This window comes from Galeopterus variegatus, unplaced genomic scaffold (genome assembly GCF_000696425.1).
Source record: "Galeopterus variegatus unplaced genomic scaffold, G_variegatus-3.0.2 Scaffold485, whole genome shotgun sequence".
Classification (NCBI taxonomy): Eukaryota; Metazoa; Chordata; class Mammalia; order Dermoptera; family Cynocephalidae; genus Galeopterus; species Galeopterus variegatus.
In genome coordinates, this window is record NW_007726596.1 from 359668 (window position 1) to 379959 (window position 20292).

At 37.0% G+C, this 20292-nt stretch overlaps 1 protein-coding gene across 13 annotated transcripts in view; it reads right to left on the reverse strand.

The window, feature by feature from the left end:
* The window catches only part of TCF4 (transcription factor 4), a 366059-nt gene that overhangs the window by 171109 nt on the left and 174658 nt on the right, over positions 1-20292 (reverse strand). For 9 of the 13 annotated variants that reach the window (XM_008569245.1, XM_008569246.1, XM_008569249.1 and 6 more), the window contains one exon: positions 6697-6761. In XM_008569245.1, the coding sequence (XP_008567467.1) occupies positions 6697-6761 (65 nt within the window). Of the gene's footprint in view, positions 1-4841; positions 4860-5308; positions 5454-6696; positions 6762-8766; positions 8817-20292 lie in introns of those variants that run through there. The other 4 variants (XM_008569253.1, XM_008569258.1, XM_008569256.1 and 1 more) reach the window with 4 other exon arrangements.

Here is a 20292-nt window from a genome sequence, read left to right on the forward strand (position 1 = left end):
TCCAGGGCTTATTACAAATTATTCTAGGGCCGGCCCCGTGGCGCACTTGGGAGAGTGCGGCACTTGGGAGAGTGCGGCGCTTGGGAGAGTGCGGCGCTTGGGAGAGTGCGGCGCTTGGGAGCACAGTGGCGCTCCCGCCGCGGGTTCGGATCCTATATAAGGATGGCCGGTGCACTCACTGGCTGAGCGCGGTGCAGGCGACACCAAGCCAAGGGTTGCATCCCCTTACCGGTCACAAAAACAACAACAACAACAACAACAACAAAACAAAACAAAACAAAAAAACCACCAAATTATTCTAACAGCTAAGGGCACAGAGATTTTCACAAGTTTCCAAATTTCAGTAAATGAATATTGGAGTTTAGAGAGCAAGGAATCATACCTACATTTACCCCCATCCTCTTGCAATTAAAGCTTTTCTGACCATCAGCCTGTACGCAAAACAAGTGAACGAATTAAACAGTTCCACAAGGAAATAATCCAACCATTCTAAAAAGGGGGTTATTTAATAAGACAACTGGCCTGATCGCTTTAAAGTCACCATCATTCTTTAAAAAAAAAAAAGAGAGAAATTGCTCTAGTTTAGAAGAAATTATAAACAGACACAGAAACCAAATGCCATGCAAAATGCAATGCCATTAAAAAAATAAAATAAAATAAAAACAAAGCCATTGAGGCATTTCCATAGGGACAACTGAAGAAATTTAAGTATGGATTGAGATTAGAAAATTATTGTTAATTTTCTTATGGTAATAATAGTATTTTAGTTAGACAAGCGAGTGTCTTATTTTTAAGATGCATGCTAACAAATCTAGGAATGAAATCTTATTAGATTGACCCCTTAAAAACAGTTTGATGAAAAATATATATTCTTGTACATATTATACACACACAAAGCAAATATAACAAATACTAGCAAATGTTTAACTTAAGTGATGGATATATGGCATTTCATTTTATTTTTTTTTTTCAACTTTTCTGGGTGTTTGAAAATTTTCACTATATTAAGATTAAAAATAAAAGTAAAAAAAATGCATGGAGCTTGATTTTCCCCCATAATATCCAGAAAGCTGCTGGTGAGTAAAAAAAATGCATGGAGCTTGATTTTCCCCCATAATATCCAGAAAGCTGCTGGTGATTGAAGGGTGGGTATGCACCCTTTGTTTTTCTCCTTAGTACCTAACACATCACTAGAGGGCCAATAAATATTTGTTAACCACTGCAATGAAGGAACGGACTCATTCTTCCCTTTGGTGAATGTTGGGTAGCTTTTAAGAGATGAACGTATCTATTGCAATCCTCCAAAACAAAAGAGCTGCTGCCCCCAAAATAGTTCTCCGGGACAGAGTCACAAAGGCGTACACAAACTCAGGTTTGCAAACTCAGACCCTGTGATGTCTGAAGCCATCATGATTTGAAATATTCTGTCCCACTGTTCGTTCAAAGGTCAGACCAGGATTCTGACCTCTGGTTCCAATAACACCACTACCAGAAACACAGAACATCTATGATTACCTCATTTGTGCCTTTACTGATGCACAGGCCCAGGATGGTGAAGCCACCAGGTGAATATTTAGCCCTGTGCAAGTCAGAGTGCCCGTCTCTCAACGGTGTGACTTCTGTGCCTTTCCGGGGCCTGCAGAGCATGCTAGAAGGAAGGACTTCCAAAGGACTTTCTTCAAGAGGTATGGTTTTCTGGTTTTCACAGGCATAAAAGACATTGCTATTCAGACTTTACTCCCTCCAGTTGATTTCCAAAAGTGATGCTGGGTAAATAAACACTAGGACAGCATCACAATTCTTGCCCTGCTAGGCACATGGTACACAGTGCAAGACAAAGCAGACATGGCCCCTGCCCCCCAGGAATTTATAGGTGCCTGTTGGAAACCAGCATTCAAACACAGAAATGATGGCAAATTTGAGAATACGCTGTGAAGGGGGTGAAAGTGTTATGGCGGTATACAGCAGGGGCCCTGCGTGGAGAGGTTCATATTTAAAATCATGACGGCTTCAGACATCACAGGGTCTGAGTTTGCAAACCTGAGTTTGTGTACGCCTTTGCAATACGCTGTGAAGGGGGTGAAAGTGTTATGGCGGTATACAGCAGGGGCCCTGCGTGGAGAGGTTCATATTTAAAATCGTGACGGCTTCAGACATCACAGGGTCTGAGTTTGCAAACCTGAGTTTGTGTACGCCTTTGCAACTCTGTCCCTGAATAGATAGGGCTGCTACAGAATTACTGATCTCTAAGAACAAACATTTAAGCATAAAGTCAAATTAACAAGCGATATGCAGTTCTGTTTACCCAAGGCCTAACTAGCCATTTTCGGAACAGGAAAAAAGGATTTTGTGCCTTTCTTGCTCATATCCTTTCTATTTTGATTTTTGATGATAAAAACTCGAAGAGGCCAAAAGTTTTACAATTAAGTCATTTGTAATACTTCTTCTATCAAAAATGAAGGAAAAATAACTTCTTAAATGTGTAACTCATTTCAGAATCAACTACATGTTTAATTACAGTGAATCAAAAACAAGTAGGCTTACGATCAAACTCAGTCACATATAGAGAAGACCCATTTCCTCTATAGCTTCAAAGTTTATGGATTTAACAACAGTATCTTAGATTAAGCCTAATTTCTAAATCCCACTGGTCAGTTTTAAGATATAAACATCACATAACTTTATCAGCATAATCCTATGTGATTACTTGCTGAGAAAGAAAAAGAATTTAGATGAGGTTACAGCCTTGGAGTTCACTAGAGAAAACAAAATATGGGCTGAAACATTCAGTCATGAAATTTTGTGTAATGATTTGAAAGCATCTTACTGATTTTCAACATATCACTAATTTTCACTGCCTTTTAAATGAAGTTCTATGCAACAGATTTACATATCTTTAGTAATCAAATTAAGGCAAAAAGTCTAAAAGCCTTTTCAAGGTCAGTAGTAATGTTAGATTTTGAACACAAGTCATTAAAATAGAGTATATTTCTACAGTACATTCTAGGAAATGATCAAACTTAGCTAGAATCACCTGGGGACTTGTCAGAGACGCCCAGGCCCAACTCATAAGAATCTAATCCGACTGGTCTCAGATAGGACCCAGCTTTCTGTGTAGCAACCTCACACACACGCGTTCAACGTGCACACACACATCCATCTTGCTCTGGAGATACTAATAATAAAACCTTGACTTTACATTCAAGCTATATCCCAGAAAGAAAAGACAAACCATTCCTGATTATCAATGGTAAACTTCCATTTAAGGGAAAAACTTCTGCCCTAATAACAATCATTAGTGTTGACATCATCATCTCATTCAAAAACCGATTTGGGCAAAATAAAAAAGTTTATAAATCGCCAAACATCCTACTCAAAGCAGCAAAAGAGACCAAAAAGCAAATGACGCTTTTCTCCTTCTATCATTTGCAATGGTGCCCATTAGGTATTAGCTATTGGTATTAGAGTATTAAGGTTGAACTATCTTGTGAAAAACTTTCTTTCCATTTATGTTTGTCGCTGTCAGACTTTCCATTATAAATTTTAAATTCTCTGCCAGTAAAAGTAGTATGAGGTTGCAATTTGGCAAGTGCACTTTAAACCTGGGTGTGATTTCCATACCCCAATTTGATTTAAATTAGTTTTGCCATATTTACTGAGAACTAAAAAAAAGTCCATTTGGCCACTTTTGTTTGTTTATTGGCTCATAATTTCAAAAGTCTCAAAAAGTCACCCTGTTTACTTCTGATAAATTCACATGGAAATGAACTAATGAATTCATATTATCCTGTTACTATTTTTAATGAAAACAACTTAATAATAAAAAATCTGCCACTTTTGTTTTTCTACTAAAATACCCATTTTTTTAAAAAAAGCCATGTGTTGTATCACCATTAATGTTAAATCCTTAAGAGAAAAATAATGGAGATATATATATATATATATATTTTAGCCTGACGTATTTTTTAAAACAATATACATGTCATAATAATAATTTACTCCTCCAGGACAGTGTTTCACTACCTGTTGCTTACCATCACCATTTCTCTACACCAAACAAAAGGCTGTTGGGACTGGAATAAGTGTGTTCCCATATAACACTGCTCATCCCCTTAAGTCCACAGGATACACTGTTATATCTATAACACGATAAAGCAGCTTTTGGAGCTCTTTTGGGCATATCATCTAGAGGTTTTCTATCCAACATCTCCATCACCTAGTAAACAGGAGAAAACAAAAGCCTTCCCTCCACGAGAGTCACTCACCTCGTCACACAGTGGAAAATCATTTCAGCTGTGATCTGCTATTTAGACTTGAAGCCCAAGATATCGAGATTTTGCCTTTCTTTTTGGTTTGCATAGCTGGTGTTGTAGTCAGGGATTCAAAGAACAAAACGGCACAAGAGAAACGGATTCACTGGAAGACACACTATGGTCTGTTCTATTCTCAAATTTCACAAAGCAGAAATTCGTACTACACACACTTACATCTTCAGCCTCTATTTTTTTCCTCTATCAGGGAATTTCCAAAATTTCGCCTTTATTTATCCTTAAGTAATCACACTGTTTGTGGATACTGCTGAGATCATGCTAAGCAGAGAGATAGTCGATTCTTGCAAGACTCACAACCATGAAAAGCAGAAATAAGAATGAAGGAATCGCCACACTCCACAGCCATATAATAAGGCTTTTTAAGACAAGCATATGCAGTCGTATTCCTATATATAAAAGAATTTTCCTAGACAAGTGTCTCAAAATGAACTGCCCAAGGCCCAGAAATTCAGCCACCACACGCCCTTCCATCCACCTCTACTCCACCCTCTGCCCCTTCCCACTTCTCACCTTATGTTTGCAAAAAAAATTAACTTCTGTTTCACCCGAGGGAAGTGTTGCCCACAACGGCAGGAGGAGGGTCTATGCTGTGCACACACAGACAGACTCACACGGTCTGGATGATGCTTTCACAAGTTAAGGGGCCTCACGCTTACTCAGCAGAGGAAATCTTTGTGTCTGTGAGGAATCACGCCAATTCCTATTAGTAAGAAAGGATACAGGGGCGAGGAAGCCTATTCTTTCAGTGACCAGAAAAAGGGGCCCAGCGAAAACAGAGACCTCTGCCATGACCATCTGCAAAAAGGAAGGATGTTGTCAACTTTCTTCTCCCCAAAACTCTAATGACCTCCGCCTTGACCCTCAGAAACCAGATCCACAGGAACAGGCTCTTCTGCAGGAATCGAGAGCTTTACACCAGAGACACAGCACTAAGAGGCTTGTCGCCCAGGCTATCTCCCCCGAACATTTGCACTCACATTCCAAAGATGTTTCCGTTGCGCTGGAATGGCTGTAAATTTCTTTCCTGCAGAATTCTTTCCAAACAAACTGCCACGAACTGCACTCAGGCAGGAGTTCTAACCAAGCACTGTTCGCCTCATTGCAACAAATCTTTAGATACTGAATATGACTGAACTGGTGGCTGAGCCAAAGGAGCAAACTTTTAAAATGCAAATATATACAGGAAAAAAAAAAACCCAACTCACCAGAATTCCACCTTTAGTGATATATGGCTGATACATAAAGGAAACTTCCTTCATAGGCTCTATTTAACTACTAAACTGAATATTTGCTTCCATTTTTCACATATTGTATTAAACAGGTTGTATAAAAATTTTTAAATAGATTTTTTCCCCCCATATTATCAAAGAAAATGGGACGGCAAGAGAGTTCAAGAGAGTAAACATCCCCTTTCCAACATAAAAAGAATACATTCTGTTTGGGTGAATAAGAAAACAGTAGAGAGCTTTGAATATTAAAGAGTGTTATTAAATTCTATCAACAGTTTTACAAAGTAAGAAGCCAATGCACTTATAAAAAGGAATTAAAAATTAAAAAAAAATTTTTTTTAATATAGGATTAATACTGATTCTGAAATTAAAAAGAAAGCATCTATAAAAACTCAATTGTCTTGAAATAAAACTTACACTTTTGGCAACTGGTAGTATTTTTAGAAATAGGCTATCTCCAGAGAGTTCAAAGTATACAAACGCAGAGAGCACAGTGACACAAACACACATGCTATACCTTTGTATGACACTGGCATTTTATTATTTAATTAAAGTACTCTTATTTTTCTAGCTCACGCATGCTTCCCTTGAGACGGCTTTGCTGTTAGCCTGCTGGCCTTGACTTCCAGCCAAAAACAATTCAGAAACAAAAAGGGACAACAAATCATATTTTCACAGACATTTTTATCCCTCAGTACAACCTTGTTTTCACACAACATCACACAGCCCCTACAAAAACTATAATTTAGGGCGCTAGCCACCCGAACCCAGGGTCTGACACATGGTTCCACCAAGTATTTCCTGTATAAGAAAATCTTAAGTTCTTAATTGCAACTAAACTCTTTTGATGGAACCACTTTAACCAACATTGCTGGTTTGCAAACAGTGCCCCTGGTACCGGCTGATGGATTAAAAAATAAAAACAAACCAGTGAAGGTAGTTCTGATACAGCAGAGAGCTAAAGATGAGGTGTTTATTAGTTCTAAGCTCTGGGTTATTATATTACTTAGAGAGTCGTCAGCAGACTTTCAGTTCATCTTCTTGTCACAGTTTAAAATGCATAATCTAATTTACAAAACAAACTGATTTACCAGGTTAATTCTCTCAACTCTTCTGCAAATGATATTCTCACTTACCTGGTGGCAACCCTGTAAGTTTGATTCTCTCCCATAAGATGAGTATGAGCCCCTTTCTGTTTTACCTGCCAAGAGAAAAAACAACTAAGTGTAAATCGTGTTTTTCCTTTAAAAAAAAAAAAATCTCCTCCAGGTAACAGGCATCTACCTCTCTTTCCCGATGTTTACATACGTAAAGTAGGCACGGCTGGCAATGTAGGCAAGCAAGAGAGGGAATAACGCTTCCTCACTCTGGCTATGATAAACTGGAAAAAAATATCCTTCATTCCTATTCTTAGCCAAACTGCTCCACACTTCCAAAAACTGTCATTCCAATGGCCTCCACTTTCTCTAACACACAAATTGTCATTCCTTGTTTTCATTTTCTTTCTCTCTCACGAAATTTAAACAATTTCATTTTTATTTACACAGCAGGCAAATTATCTATGTCATGACCCTCGCCTAGTAATTCCCATTGATTATATTGACACTTAATGGTGAGGCCAAAGCTAATCAATCACAGGCTCTCCAGATGGTGAATTTAGCAAAGAAACTATTCAAAATTCTGAGTTCCTCTCTCTCTCATTTTTAACTGCTTTTCCCAGGAGTAAATCCCATCATGAGCAAGATGATGATGGAATTCACATTTGGGAAAGAGGGTTTTTGAAAAATTGTCCACTCTGAACCCAGGTTCAGATTCCACTAGTAGACCCAGAAGGACAAGGGATCATGGAATGGAAAGGTCTTGTTCCAGTTCTAACAACCCAACGTTTATCTGTATCCTGCTCTACAGAGATTTACAGAGCCTCTGATGCTATTTGACCGCATCTAAGGATAAAATCAAGGCTGATCAGTTGTTTCTTTTCAAAGTATGTTTAGCCTTAATAATCAGCAGGGAAGATAGTGAAATCATATTATAAGAGATCTAAGCAGTAGAGTCCAGCTGGTGACCTATGAAGAGCCACCATAGAAAACTGTCCATACCAGGACATTAAAAGAGGCTAGTGAGGGAGCCAAGTCCCCAGAACCTCACCTCACTCAAGACTAAAGGATACTTCTTTCTTCAAGTCTAAAGCTTCAAGATACATTGTACTTTATACATAGAACTATACTATTTTTTTCCTGATGGGAAAATTCAAAATTTATATTTTGAGGGGCTGAATAGACAGATAAGTTTATATATAGATATATAAACTTCTACAGTTGACAATCCCCAAGTTTTCCCCTCTCAAACCAAGTTAACACAAATGCTAAAAGTAACAGTAGTTTTTTATCTTGTAGTTCAATGGGCTGTTATTAGTGTATGCCCTGCTGACACCACATAAGGAATGCATCTTTGATAAATTTCATATCCGATCAAAAGTACACCTTGCATCTAAGTCACTGTATATAAAATGGAAGGTAATTTTCCAAGAAACCCAAACCTGAGTCTTAAAATTAACCCTCTCTCCCCCAGTATTAACTTTTCTTCTGATTTCAATGAATCTCAAACTTGAGAAAACAACCCCGTCCCTATTTTTGGCACAGCATTCAGAGCAAAGTATAAAATCAATGCCCACATCAGTTTCAATTCCAGTGAAACAGGACTCTGTCACACAGACTGTCACTCTTGGGAGACCAAAGAATAACTTTCATTGTATCAGGATTTTACATTAAAAAAAGACTCATTTACCTATATTAGCAGAGTGAATGGACATACAGACATATTTACTCATCTGTGTAAGTCAAATTTAAGCTACTTATATCCTTCATCTTCTCTCTATAAATACTATTAACAGAAAAAGCTCGACCTTCATGAGCTATCAAAGGACACACGTCTTTCCTTAAGCTCTTGCATCTAAAAAAGCTTCAATACAACTACTACATAATTCACTTTGACATAACATTCACTTGTTTAAAAACTAGACAGGCAGGTAGGCAGACAGACAGACAGACAGACAGACAGACAGACAAAGTAGATTCAGCTCTGACTTCATAGGAAATTGAACACCGAGTGCCCTGTTACCAATAATCTCTAAAAATGGAATTGTAAAATACACTTTTTTCTCTAGAAGGAATTATTGAAGCTATCTATCCGCTATAGAATCTCACCAGCCAGCATCATTTCCCAACTTGAGTCCAGCACAGAGAACTGGAAAGAGGAATTTTCCTACCAAGATTCATCTCACTTCATATACAGTAGGTGCGCTATTCCTTCCTTTTTTAAAACTAGAAGGGCAGTGAAAATATTAAGGACTAAAAGAAAGAAAGAAAGAATAAGTGAGAGAAAGAAAGAGAGAAGGAACGGAATGGAAAGAGCAAGGGGGTAGGAAGGGAGAGGAGGGGGAGGAGAGATGAGGGGCATATGAATCCAGGCTGCACAGAATCCCCAAAGTCCTCTTGGCTACAAGGACCCAGCATTCTTTACTATCATATCAGATACAGACTGCTTAATCTTAATTTTGCTTGTTAAAAAATATTTATCCAGATACAAAAATAAACCCACTGCAAATTACAAGTTGTCAGGGTTAAAAATCTACTCCTGTTTGTGTGGGGGAGGATAAGAGACCAGCATAGACATGAATCATTCTCAGTAATTTGAGTGTTTCCATGACATCAATGGGCACCCGTCCAGGACTCTGTCTAAGTCTGCAAGGTACCAAAGAGGCAGCGCAGCCAGCAGGAGGCTGGGAGGTGGACTTATTTTTTTTTTTTTTTTTTTTTGGATTATGCTCCTTGTAAAGATTTCATCTGCAGCATCCACTTTTACCATCAAATAGATCGCTCTGGAGATCATGAGCGAACACATTTCATTCTGATAGTGTAAGCCTTTAACTTTATTACATCTTTTTGTTCCCAAATTCAACTATAAATCTGCCCTCAAAGCCCAAACCCCTGTTTGGGAGCAAAATAATCAGGGACTGTGGATAAAGCCCAAGCACCTTCTCAAACATAAGATATCAATCCCTATAATTTTTTAATGATTAAAAAGCAGCCATTTTAAAGTGATACTTCAGTTTCCAGGAAAAATAATCTTTTGTTTAAATTGTCCATTAAAAATTAGCTATGGTCTTGATGTTGATTTTCTGCTTAAAATTCAATTGGAACATTTGTTTCAGATAATAAAATTTTCAAGAGCGCTGATAACATGTTTGAGTAGGATCCTTAAGTAACTATCTGTGCTCAGGAACACAAAAGCTCCTAAATATCTGCGTTTACTCTATGTCAGGCATGGATTTTTGTCACTTATACCAACTGGCCGGTGTGGACAGCTTCTTTCCTCCTTTCTCCATTCTTCACCACTCCCCTCCCCGCATCGCCACAACCACAACGGAGATTTGAAGCTGAAGATCCTAATTTTCCAATATTTAAAAGAGATAGCAGTGATGAACAAACCCGGCGCGTTCACTGCAGAATTTTCGAGACAACCCTCCAGTACTAGAATGCGACAGCCGCTGCGGATATTTTTTGGCACAAAGACAATGGTGGCAGTGCCAAGCCCCATGGCTAAAACTACTCAAAAGAGGCATAAGGGTAGCATTAATCGCTCAAGTCTTTTACTGCATGGAGTACTGTTGTCCATATTTTAAAAACTAAAAGTACCCGTTAGTAACATTTGTCGTATGCCCATCAGGGAGGGGGGAATTCTGAAATACAAACCAGAAACAAATCTTGTCAGGCATTTGATTCATTTTTATACCTAAAAGGACCAAATGTTAAATTTTGCTGCTGGTGATGACTTGCCGTGCATGAAACCAATGATATGACCTCATGGAGTACACAGAGGGCTGAATGAAAGAGACAGAGAGGATTTCATAAACGAAGTCGACATATTGGCTAAACAACTTTCTTCTGCAAAAATGATGTATACAAGGAACATGTAATACTATGTCACAATTTTTTCAATTAAACAAGAAAAACGCTGTAAATGAGCAGACACAACATCCGTCAATCAATCCTTCTGGAGACAAAGGAGATCAACACGCAGCCCCTTCTCCAGAACAAGTCGGCATCTACAGTGAGCAAACAATCCAGAAAGTCAACATGTGTTCTGTCCAAATTGAACCCATCCGCTGCTAAAATCTATATTTAAATTTGATTATTAAAAATGGCACCAATCGACAATCAAGATGGAATTCGCTTGCTGCTTCTGTTGCCCCTGAAAAAATAAACTAAGCAGAAAAGAGAAGCAACTTCCAATTTTTTTAGAAGGCCAATATTTTTTGCTGATCTATTCAATAATCTTTTATCTTGCTGTCCCAAGAAGGAGAAAGAAAAAATGTATTTTTGTTTTAAATTTGAGGCAGTAGGGTTAAGAAATATTTTTAGAATTCCAAATTTAATATTTTTATATTCTTATATTATTTGCCATTTGACTTCCAAGTTTTCCTCCAATATACCCATGGGATCTTAGTGTAAAGGAATTAGATGACAATGAAAATACTACATGAAGGGGAAAATGTTCTCATAAACCCATTCCACTCAAAGGGATACTTATAAGATATCACCTTTGGTAGATTACTGCATCTGGACACATATGACAGCTCTAAGCCACACAGAAAGAGCGCCAGAGGCAGACAAGAGCAACTTATCAATAAAGTGATTTCTGGAGATAAGCTCAGACAGAGACAATCCTTCTGGTGTTTGACCAATAGGAAAATAACAGGGTCCTGCTTGGGTCTATGGCCTTTCATTCGTAAAAGGCCACTTTAAAAATTATATATAAATGGTAGGTGTTTCGCCCACTACTTAAATAGATGCACCTGTGTGGTAGAATATATCACCCCATGAAAAGCCTTGATGAAAAATTGTCTGATGCTGCAGGACAATACCAAGCAAGGCTGTTCCACTGTTAATCTTCATTCTGGGATCTAAAGAATGAGCCTTTTGTTCCCTAGCATCAGACTAAGGAACTCATCATAAACATGTTTGACTCAGAATAAATTTCTGTCCCTGTCCCCAGCCTCAACCCACCACTGCTTACCCTATTAATTTCTTTCTTTTGTTTGTGTGTGTTAATATATAGAGAAAGGACTATTTCATAAACAATGACAGGAATTTTTAGCGGTTCTGAAAGTATACGTGAAGTTATTACATACAGTCCTTTCATCTTTTCCATGACGCTCTTTTCCTCCCCTGACCAAATAAGAAAAACTGAGTGCTTATCATGTATTAGCTGCTACCCAAAGGGCTCTATGTAGATTAATTTATTCAAACTGCACAACAACCCTGTGAGGCAGGTAATATAAACACCATTTTACAGATGAGGAAACTGAGAAATAGAAAATTGCCCAAGGCCACACAGGTATAAGTGACAGAACCAGGATTCAAACCCTGGCAGTTTGTTTCCAAAGGCTGTATTGTGCTCTTAGCATAGTGCTATGCTGCTGGAGGTTAAACTCTGGGGAGAAAAATGTATAAATAAACTAGAGGCCCAATACTGAAGACTATCAAATCCCACAGCTCAAAACACTCATGAATTTGACATGAAATTAATGAAAGTGTCTTATAGGCGGTGATCATTTACATTTACATGGTGTTTTTACTCCTAAAAGGTCTCTAGGTATTTTATAGCTGTACGAATGATATACACGAAATCTGTGACATCTCACAATAAACTGCCACCTTCTCCACATTAACTCAAAGCAACTAATTAACAAAACCATGGCAGAAAACTGCATTTCTATATATGTCCTACATGAAAACTATGACTTTGTATTAAAATGCACAGAGAAGAGAGAAAGTAAAAATATAATTAAAATGTGGGGCAACCCAACACTCACAAGTGTCTTCTGTGGAATAGTAATCCCACAACAGGCTCCAAAAATAAAAAGGAAGACTAAGTAAAAGGACGTAGGAAATGTTACAAGTATCTATAACCTTCCACCAGAAATATACACTGCATATCAGCATATTAAAGGCTCTGAGAAGTCCTGCACTGAAGACATTTAATACAATGTTCTGTATACTTATTTGAATACACATACCTGCCCCCATCTTTCTATTAACACAAATCCTCAAGAACTTTAGGAATTACTATTATAAAAAACTTAACACTAAGAATACATTGAGTTAGAATATAATTTTATTTTATTTAAATTGATCTAAAAACATTTTTGACTGTTTATTTGGCGATGTATCTATTGGCTTACAGTTCTCACAGAAATACATGCACATGGAGGTCACTGTTCTGACTAGCAGGTCAACTTTAATTATCCCTGATCCCAATGTGGAGGTAAGAGTCTGGTTTGCAAGCAAGCAGAAACTGGTATTATTTTTCCAATTGTTAAAACTTCAAAGAACAGCACAGTTTTCTCCTAAAGAATCTTACTATACTGGGACAACTCTGTCTTCTTCTACACGCATTTAAAAACTCAAACTTAAAATAAATTTTATGCTAAGAGAATTACAACTCAATTCCAGCAAATAAACTAGTCATGCTACCTACAACCCAGGAAATCCTCTTCCTCCCCTTCTTCCTAAACAGAGAATAGAAAGAACAGTGGGGAAAAGGTTACTAGACACATAGCTTGCACACAGCAAGGGATAACGGGAAATGGGGAATTAGCCATTTTTCCAGAAAAGACTGGCATTAACCTTCCCTTTCACTGATGTTCTTTAAGTCAAAAAAATAGAATACTCAGTAATGGTCTGTAGCTCTGATCCTGTTGGAAATCATGAGTTTTGGCTGCATTTCATTCTTGACTCACCTCATCTTGTCTAGGTAACTGTGTTGCCATCAAAACAGTGTGTGTACTAAAATCCCAGATAGGCTGAGATTCTTGCTGCAGCTCCAAAACTCTTCACGTGGGGGAACTGCCCATGGTTCAGAATCTATAGTCAATTCTCCTTAAAGCACTTAATATTTGGAAAGCACTATAGATATGCAAACTAATCTAACCTACATTATTTAAAACAATACATCTAAGAACTCATTAAATGAACATTTTAGTCTCTATTTTCACAGATGAAGTCTCTAAAATTAAGTTTATACAGTTGAAGAGATTATACAGATATTAAGAAATAAAGCTAGAAAATAAACTTCCAATGCCAGTACTAAACCCCTTTTCTATAATATGCCACCCTCTTTTTGGAGTATTCTAGATGTATTATCACTACCTATTGTGGCAAGAGACATTATTTCACTTACCTTCTCACTACCACATCCCTTTCCCCAAATAATTTTGACTCAATTCATAAAGTCAAAGAGTTCTGAAGTCCTTTGATGGATGAAAATGTCCAAATAGGTAAACATTTTGAGTGAATATCCTCTGGTACATCAAAAACTACCTTTTCAAGGCAGAAGAAAAACATTGCCTTGGATTATTTCACATGCCCTAGATGACAACAGCTAAAATAATCCCCTCCCTTGGTGTCATGCTTAGGAGAAGTGCACACATTATCAAATTAATGTACATGAGTTTTATGCTTTATTTTCCAAATGCAGGAAAATCTTTCATTGAAAATAACACTAATTCCACAGAGTGTGCAATTAATCAACATAATCACAGGGATAACTTAGCTGTTTGGGAGGTGTGTCAAATAACTCTTTAAGGCCACTAAAGTACCACTTGAACCAGCAAAGTAATGATTTTCTGAATCAGCAATTTGTACAAGGGTCCCCTAGAGACCTGGAGGACTTAGGGCATCCCCCAAATCATTCAACTTACTTCTATCGAGTAACTTACCACTGGCTTTATGTGAATAATATCTTCATAGTGCTGCCTGTCCTATTTTGTATTTTTGCTACACTTTAACTCTATTATGATCAGGTATAACCAAGACAATTATGGATTTATGTGCCCTTGGAAGAAACAGCATATGCATTTGAAGGTTTATTTTTTTATTCAAAAGAACATAATAGTTTTTTATATAAAAATAAAAAAGGCTGATCTTGTAATACATACTAAAGGTATTAAGAGCAAGAAGAAATAAAATATTTTTGCTGTATTCTTAGGCAAAAAGGAAGACTCAGGATGGACATGGAGGAAAAACAGTCCTCTTAAATTTGCTTCTATGGCAAGAAACCTTGCTCATCATGAGAATAATCAGTAAGACTTTTCTTAAAAACAGACTCCTGGTCTAGTCCACGGTACTTGAATTCATTGGAGTGAGGTCTCGCATTCTCTCTTTTTAAAAATAAATAAATAAATAAAATTCCACCCATTATTCTAATAGGCCAGGGATAAGAGTAACCAATTTAAGTAACAGGCACAGCTCTGTAAGGTTACATTACATAAGACTCCAATAGAGCTGGTAACCTGGTAGGTAACAAAAAATAGATGACCACTAGAGCCAACCTATTTAAGTGATTTTTAAAAAGACAAGTAATTGTTGATCTCTAAGGCCCTTCAGACAACTGCAATCCATGAACTAGAGAAACCTTTTTCTGGCAGCATGCTAGGCCTTTACACTTGCTCATCTCCACTAGTGAAGGCTTGTTTTTCTGTTGGTTTTTTTGGGGTTTTTTTTGTTGTTTTTTTTACAGAAATTAATTTCACACTACCAAGTAGATTCCCTGTAACAATAGGGTCCCCAGTCATACAAGTCCTGGGGTGTGCTGACTGGCGGCTGCTCTCACATCAGACCCACTGGCCCACTGCTCTCAAAGCGCCTCCTCTCCATTCTATCCCAAGAGTGGAAGTCAGTCACCTGTAGAATCCAGGTCAAATTCTAGGGAACCTGACTTCGTTTAGTAACTTAAAAGGGCCCTTCCACCCACATATTCTCTTTCCTTGCTCTGCTGGAGGCATGACAAGTCCATACTAAGGGATAGAATTTGGTCCTTTCTCTCCCATCAGAGGAGATTTGTGACATTTCTGGCTGGATGTAGTAGAGACAACATTATATGAGTAAGACTTTGTTACCTGGTTAATTTTTTTTTTTAATTTATCAGCAATTTTTAAGAAAATCAGCAGCTACGTTTCACCACATAAATCACTTTTAATCATAAATTATTTGATGTATGTCCTAACAGTCTTAATAATAATAAATGTAAAAAAAATTAAAATGATAAAACTCTGAATAAGCCACAGTAGAACAGAAAACAGAAGAAAAGGCTTAGTATTATGTTTGTTATACAGTATCTCTATAGGCACTTAGTTGTCTATAGAGGAAAATTACATATTTTAGCAGCATGACATATAGGCAATGGCCTCAGTTTTCAAGCTTAGTTTACAACTAACAAGAATATAACAATTATCATCTCTTAAAGAAACCACACACATATATGATACTCAAGACTACACAAAAATAAACAGATGAGGGGAGTCATGAAGACTTTATATATGGTATATAGATATATATAATACACGGAAGTATTATACATACATACACACACATATGCACACACAACTTTTTAATCCCAGACAGAAGATAAATCCAAGTGTCACTTATTTATGTATCTTTAATATATTAAGTGATCATTTCTCTAGGCTTAGCACTGAAGTAGAATTGGCCTTTCTTCCCTAAACATACACTACTGAGAAATTGGGGGAAAATGGCCTAGAACTCAAAATACATTCCAGAGCATCTACAGCACAGACAAAGAGTACGAAAACTGCTGATCATAAACTTATAGAAAAATGGTATTTTTTGAGCCCAGCCTGCTCTTCAAGATCGACTTCAAGAAAATAAGCCCACCGTAACCAAACTGTTAGGTAAAACACTACCAAACTCTTCAGTGCAACTACTCTGTGGCACCAGTTACTGTAAAAGCAAGGTGAAGGGTCACAGATAAAATTACACAAGCCACTGAGTCCCACCCTGTGATATTTAGTAATCTCCATTACTAAGTCTACGAGCATGAGCATGATTCCATCAAGAGAGGAAGGCGGGGAGCACAGGAAGGAAGAGGAGAGGCAGAGGAAGGGGGGGCAAGGAGAAAGGAGAGGGGAGCAGCGGAAGAATGACCTCATCCTATCAAAAGTATGAAAGAAAATAAAATGCTTTACGTGTCATATGTGTTTGTAGACAAAAAAAGTTCAATTCTAGATCTTATAAAAAATGATCATCAGAATAGTTGTGAAAGAAATCTAAAAGAACATGACATAGGGAAATAAACATTTGCTGGGTGCCTTCTACGGACCATGTGCTGGATGCTGGAGATTAACGATGGACATTATTATTGAGATAAGACTTTCAATGGCTAAACTAATAATTGAACATAATTCTATGCATCAGTATAGAGTGTCATGGAAATAGTGAGAAGCCCAGAGGAAGTGTGTCTGAACCCAAACTCATTGAAGACAAGGTGGTAACAGGAAAGACATGTATTTGAGATTCCAAAGCAAGATGACATTAATGGGGACTTCATATTTGTTAGAGTACAATTCACAGTTACTTGGCAATGTTAAATAAATCAAAACAAATAAAAACTCATATGATTTATCCAAAACGAATTTTAAGATAACTGGAACCTAAAATTGGAAAGAAGAAAAACTGAGGGGGGCGGGGGGAACTTAGATGACATTTTTTCCCCTTTCCCAGCTCTAAGCTCCTCCATTTTCCCACGTTTGGAGTGGTTGGCTGGTTTGTGAGTTTTGATGGCTTTTGCTTATGAATTAGAGGAATCTGCAATGTAAAACAAGAACTGTAAAGATCTACACTGTCCTTTCTGAAAAACAAATACCAAATTGATTTAATCAAGTTATTTCATTTCAGAGATATATAGAAATCACATATATACAAGCTTAATGGTTACAGAGAATTTGATGAAACCTGTCAACAAAGATCGTTATCATTTTTTTTTAAAGACATACTCATTATACAGAGCCTTGGCCTTCGCTACCAGGATCTAAGGATACTCTCCACCCAAGCAATGGCAGAGAGGCCAAGCTCTCCCTCTAATTTCTCTTGTATAATTTAGTCCTGTGTCCTGGGAATAAAGTGATTTGTTCCTTTAACTTCTCACACTCTATAAACCACAACCACAAAAGCAAAACAAAACAAAACAAATAAGGTTCCACTCAAACTATTATTCTCAATGTCTGGCAGTGAGCATAGCTTAATTTGGTCTGCAAAGAAACCAAAAATGCCTTTATAAAGTATTATGATGTAAATATACACTCATTTTCTTTGCCAAAGCAAGTGAAAACCATCAACCCTAATAGAGAATTCTCTACTAGGGATTACCTACCACATCCATTACATACAAATATTCATATTTCAAAATTTCAATGTTTTGTCCCATTTAAGTTCCATTCGCAACTTAGTCAAACAAGAATTCTTCTTAAGTATAATCAGGCCAAGAGGAACTATGAAAGCAACAAAAATATGATTAATAGTAATATGAAATTAACCACTTAAAAACTAAAGGGTGGCATATACTTTATATGTCATTTGAACTATCAGGGCAATCTATTTAGCAAAAACAGACCGAAACCAAAACCCTGCCTTTATTTCCAAAAAAAAAAAACAAATTAACTGCTATACTCAGTATTAAACTACCACTTTATAATCACTGCAAATATCTGATTAGTTATATAAAAATGGCAAAATAAAACAAACAACAAAAAAAAAAACCCCAACCTTGAAAAGTTAAAGAAATTCAGAACCCCACATACCAGCCAGTTCCAATCTGAGCAGCCAGCAGAGGGCGCACATGTCCCAACAAGAGCTGGCTATGGCTAGGCACAACCCAAACTCATTTAGTACTAAGCCAGACCAAATTTGAGCGTATGTTGTGTGTAGGGTGGGATGAGATGTCATGCTATCAGTGGCATTAATAAAACTAATGTGCTCAATTTAGGATTAGTAAGAATATACACAAGTACACTTTATTATTAAATACCAACTTTAACAGAGATCTCTTAGCTGCTTCACAGAAAGTTGTTCACTATAAAAAATAGAATTAGTTTATGCCAGTTTTCAAGGGCACTGTAGTTTTTATAGACCTATCTGACCTATATTAGGAGTCATCTATAATACATGAATATATACAAATAAGTTAAATATTAAATTTCTAACACATAAACACATTTTGGGGAGTACATTAAATTACTCTTTGCTAACAGTCTCTTTTAGTACGTGTATATTTCCATGTGTCATATACAAATCAATTAATTTTTGCAACTCTAGAGCAATCAAATATGTACTGTTTTATGGTTAAACTGAGATACATAAGTTACCTATTTTTCTCCTGATTTGTCCTTGATTGATTACTTGTAAACTGTCTATTCCAGGTCTCTATATTATAATATTTGCTTTGGGGTTACAGTAAGTTATACCAGAAGAGTGCTTTCACAGCTATGCATGTGCATGTACATGTAGACAGCACACTGTTTATTCTTTTTAGGAAGTTTACCTACAAATGCAAAAGTCACAAATTCTTAGCGTTTTCCAAGCTTGTGATTTCAGAAACAATGGTACAAATTGAAAAGAAAAAAATAAAATAAAATCTCATGAAAGTAGAAAATTAAAACCAACATTGGATAAAAATTATAAATAAAAATTAAATAATCCACAGGATATTCAATCTCTAATTTCAAAGAGATTGGAATAAATGGAGGCTTGCACTTAAGTTTCAAGCTGAAATGCATGGTAGGATAATTAACTGCCACTTGTCCATCCACCTAAACGATCATTTTAACCTCACCTCTACTCACCAAACAAAAACAATGAAGCCATGCAACATCTCCATTAGGTGACCTTTTTTTAGCATTCTCCATAGACTTGTGAGATGAACTTAATTTACAGCATCTACAAACCAGGAGGTTTGGGTTACATGTAGGTCATGAAAAATAATACGCATCCTTTGCCCGATGTGGTTACACCATTTCTGCATAAGTTAAAATGTTGATGCTTTATTATTCCTAAGCACTCAACTCCGAAATGTTTGCACAATCTGTTAAGTCCAGGCAAATTTAAATGATTCTGACATGCCGCCTGCTAAGGCCAGTGACGGGGATAATGCCTCTTTACGTGGGTAAAATTTTGTGGCATATAGGTCACTCTCTTAAGGGGAATCAACTGTGTGTCTCTTCTTTGCATTTCCACCACAATCCTTCATCCTGCAGCCTGGAGCTGAGAGTGAAATGCAAGAAAGAAGCCGAGTGCTCCAAGCAAAAATCTGCTTCCAGGACAATCCATTATATCTGACAAGTTAAATGTTCCATGGTCGGCCATATGGCATCAGAGCAGGCCCGACGATGGAAGAGGGAAACTCAGCAAATGCATCACAATTAAGGAGTTTGGCTACAGACTTTACTTTGAATTACTTTATTTATTTTTTTATAAAAGTTTAAATGCTGTACCCCCAATTTTCAACTGAATCCCCTTGATGAGACCATTTTTTAAAAAGCGTCACAATTTCTTTTCTCATCTCATGACTGTTGGTACTGAAATCTACAGGTTAGAGCAGACATGGTCATTTTTATCAAATAGAGTTTCAAAGAGGAGAATCTGTATGTAGCCTCATTTCAAAAATTTCAAGACAAATAATATGTAGGCCCTTTCTGTTCACTGGATTAGTATATTTAAATGAAATTGGTCATGAGACTGGAATATTTAAATAAAACTGATAGACCATTAAATGAAATCAGTTTCCATTCTTAAGTCTAAAAAATCTTAAAAGCTGTACAGTCATACCTGGCATATTTCTGTTTCCCTTGTGGTTTACTTAACATCTATCAAATGAAT